General features: G+C 40.3%; 1 protein-coding gene across 1 annotated transcript; it reads left to right on the top strand.

Moving 5' to 3' along the window:
* The first annotated feature begins 236 nt into the window (after nt 1–236).
* On the top strand, nt 237–1,805 carry LOC121367265 (kelch-like protein 2). The gene has a single exon (XM_041491378.1). It carries the CDS (start codon nt 237–239, stop codon nt 1,803–1,805), a length of 1,569 nt encoding a protein of 522 aa, XP_041347312.1.
* The last annotated feature ends 599 nt before the right edge of the window (nt 1,806–2,404 follow it).

Here is a 2,404-nt window from a genome sequence, read left to right as displayed (position 1 = left end):
TGTTTGACATCCAATAGCCGACCATTACTTAATCAATGTTTTCTAGTGGCGTCTTTAAACAAAACAAACATCATAACTTAAGGTGTTTGATAAATACCAACATAGTGTTTTACTTTTCACGTTTAGAGAAATACAGGTCCTGGCTGTGTACAAGATTACAATTATTTTTTTTCTTTTCGCTAATGAAAATCTTTTTTTTTAAATTTAATTTCAGTTCACGTCAGTAGCTTTTTACAATGGAGGACGTTCAAACCCAACTTCTACAGAACATTCACCAAGAGATCATCAACGGTTCGTTCAGTGACATACAGGTGATTTGTAGGGATGGGAAAACAACCGGAAGTCGGCTCGTTCTGGCGGCGCTTTCCCCGTACTTCCGGGCCATGCTTACATCAGATATGGCAGAGAGTCGGAAGGGCGTCCTGGAACTTCCAACTGTGTCTCTATCTGTGTTTCAGGACATTCTCAAGATGTATTTCTGCAAGATTAATCTGATAAACGAGGACAACTGTATGCATATGTTAGACACTGCCGAGATGATGCAGCTTGATCATATCAAAAATCTCTGTAAGATCTACTTGAACCACAATATGGCAATAACTCCTCAAAATTGTTTAAATCTATGGAGAGCCCTGAAACTCTACAATTTCCTTGATTTGTCCAAACGGGCGCTTTCCTGTTTGACTGATAAAACGGAAAATGTTATTCAGCTGTCAAAGGCGGAAATTTGTGAAATAATTTCCAAAGATGACTTAACCTGTAAAGAAGATGACATTCTGAAAGTCGTCATGAAGTGGATTGAACATAATAATCCGGAACAGGAGGACGTCCAGAGTATTTTTGAAAATGTGCGACTAGATATTGTTGACCGACAATTTCTGGTTAGTGATGTAGTGTTTTCAAAGATCGTTCTGGAGAATAGCGCTGTGAAGGAAATGATACAACACGTTTTATGTTCAGCCCTGCCACAACGTACACGCACAACGAGGTTTGTTGCCAACCTACCTGATGTTTTCGTACTACAACACACTGGCAAGTTACTGCTGTCTTGTTTCACGTCAGAAGAGAAGTGGGAAGACGTCCCGCCAGCCCCAGTAGATCCTGGACAGTATTATTCAGCAGCGAGTTTGGATGACAAGATCTACATCACTGGTGGTAATATACAACCTAAATGTACACTTGTGTATGACACCATTAGAAAAGTGTGGAACGTAGGTCCAGACCTCAACGATGAACACTATTGTCACTGTACAGCCACAGTAAGTTTCAAAGTGTACGTAATTAGTGGTTGTGATACCAGTACAATAGAAGAGAAGAGCGAGAGTGAGGCGCAGTGGCAGGTGGTTGTGGATTTGGGGTTGGAAAGAACGGATACGTTTCCTGTTACAGTTGGTGAGAACATTCTCGTTATAGGAGGACAAGTAAACTACATCCCGTCAGATTTCCTCCAATGTTTTAACACTACAACCCGCGCTGTGACCAAGCTGGATAGAAAGTTGCCTTGTACCTCCTACACAATAAGAGGATCTGTTCACCTACAAGATGTGTATCTGATGGACGGTGTTGGCAACGTGATGCACATTCACGTCACTGACAGAAATGGAGAAATCCAGGTTGAGAATAAACTAACAGCTAAGTGGAAATCATTGGATGTTTTCTTTGGTATCGTTCACCAACATGGAAGCCTGCTGTGTTTTACAAAAGACGGAATCAGTAAATTCAACCTGGCTGAAGGGAAAGAAGAATATAGTACATTCCCAGACCCACCTAGAAGTGGCAGTGTGTACGACGTCCTGACATTGTGACACGTGATACACTGCAAGGCGTCTTCATTACTCAGTGTGATTACACGTCTTGTGTTCCAAGACAAAAACGATATTTATGGACATGTCTAGTTACAGTGAAACCTCTCAAAACCGGACCCTCTATAAGCAGGAATCCCCTCAAAACCGGACATTTTTCATGGTCTCATTTTAAATATCTGCACAGAAGGGGACCTCTCGAATCCGGATGCCTCTTAAAACAAGACTTTTTACTTGGTCCTGAGGGTGTCCGGTTTAGAGGAGTTCCAAGACAAGAACGATGTTTAACATGTCTAGTTATTCCATTATGTTAAATGTGTTTGTTTTCTTCAGCACATACATGCATGCACATATGAGACACCGCAATGACTGTTCATTGATCTCTTTTATTAGTTCTCTTCTTATTCACAGACAAGAACACAATTTATTTGAATGTGTAATAACAGGTTTGTGGTAGATCGCGTTTTGTTATGTATACACATGGCACACATGGTTTGTTAATTAATCTGTTGACCGGTGGATATTTGTTGATAGTTTTAATTAGGACAAAATATAATAAAATGAGACATTAGAGCAAATAATCGATAAGCCGTTATGGTATA

This window comes from Gigantopelta aegis, unplaced genomic scaffold (assembly GCF_016097555.1).
Source record: "Gigantopelta aegis isolate Gae_Host unplaced genomic scaffold, Gae_host_genome scaffold76, whole genome shotgun sequence".
In the NCBI taxonomy this organism is placed as follows: domain Eukaryota; kingdom Metazoa; phylum Mollusca; class Gastropoda; order Neomphalida; family Peltospiridae; genus Gigantopelta; species Gigantopelta aegis.
This window is presented reverse-complemented; position numbering and strand designations above follow the sequence as displayed.

Bases quoted from the DNA above. Each gene is read 5' to 3' on its own strand.
- LOC121367265 (XM_041491378.1), top strand. From the start codon at position 237: ATGGAGGACGTTCAAACCCAACTTCTACAGAACATTCACCAAGAGATC.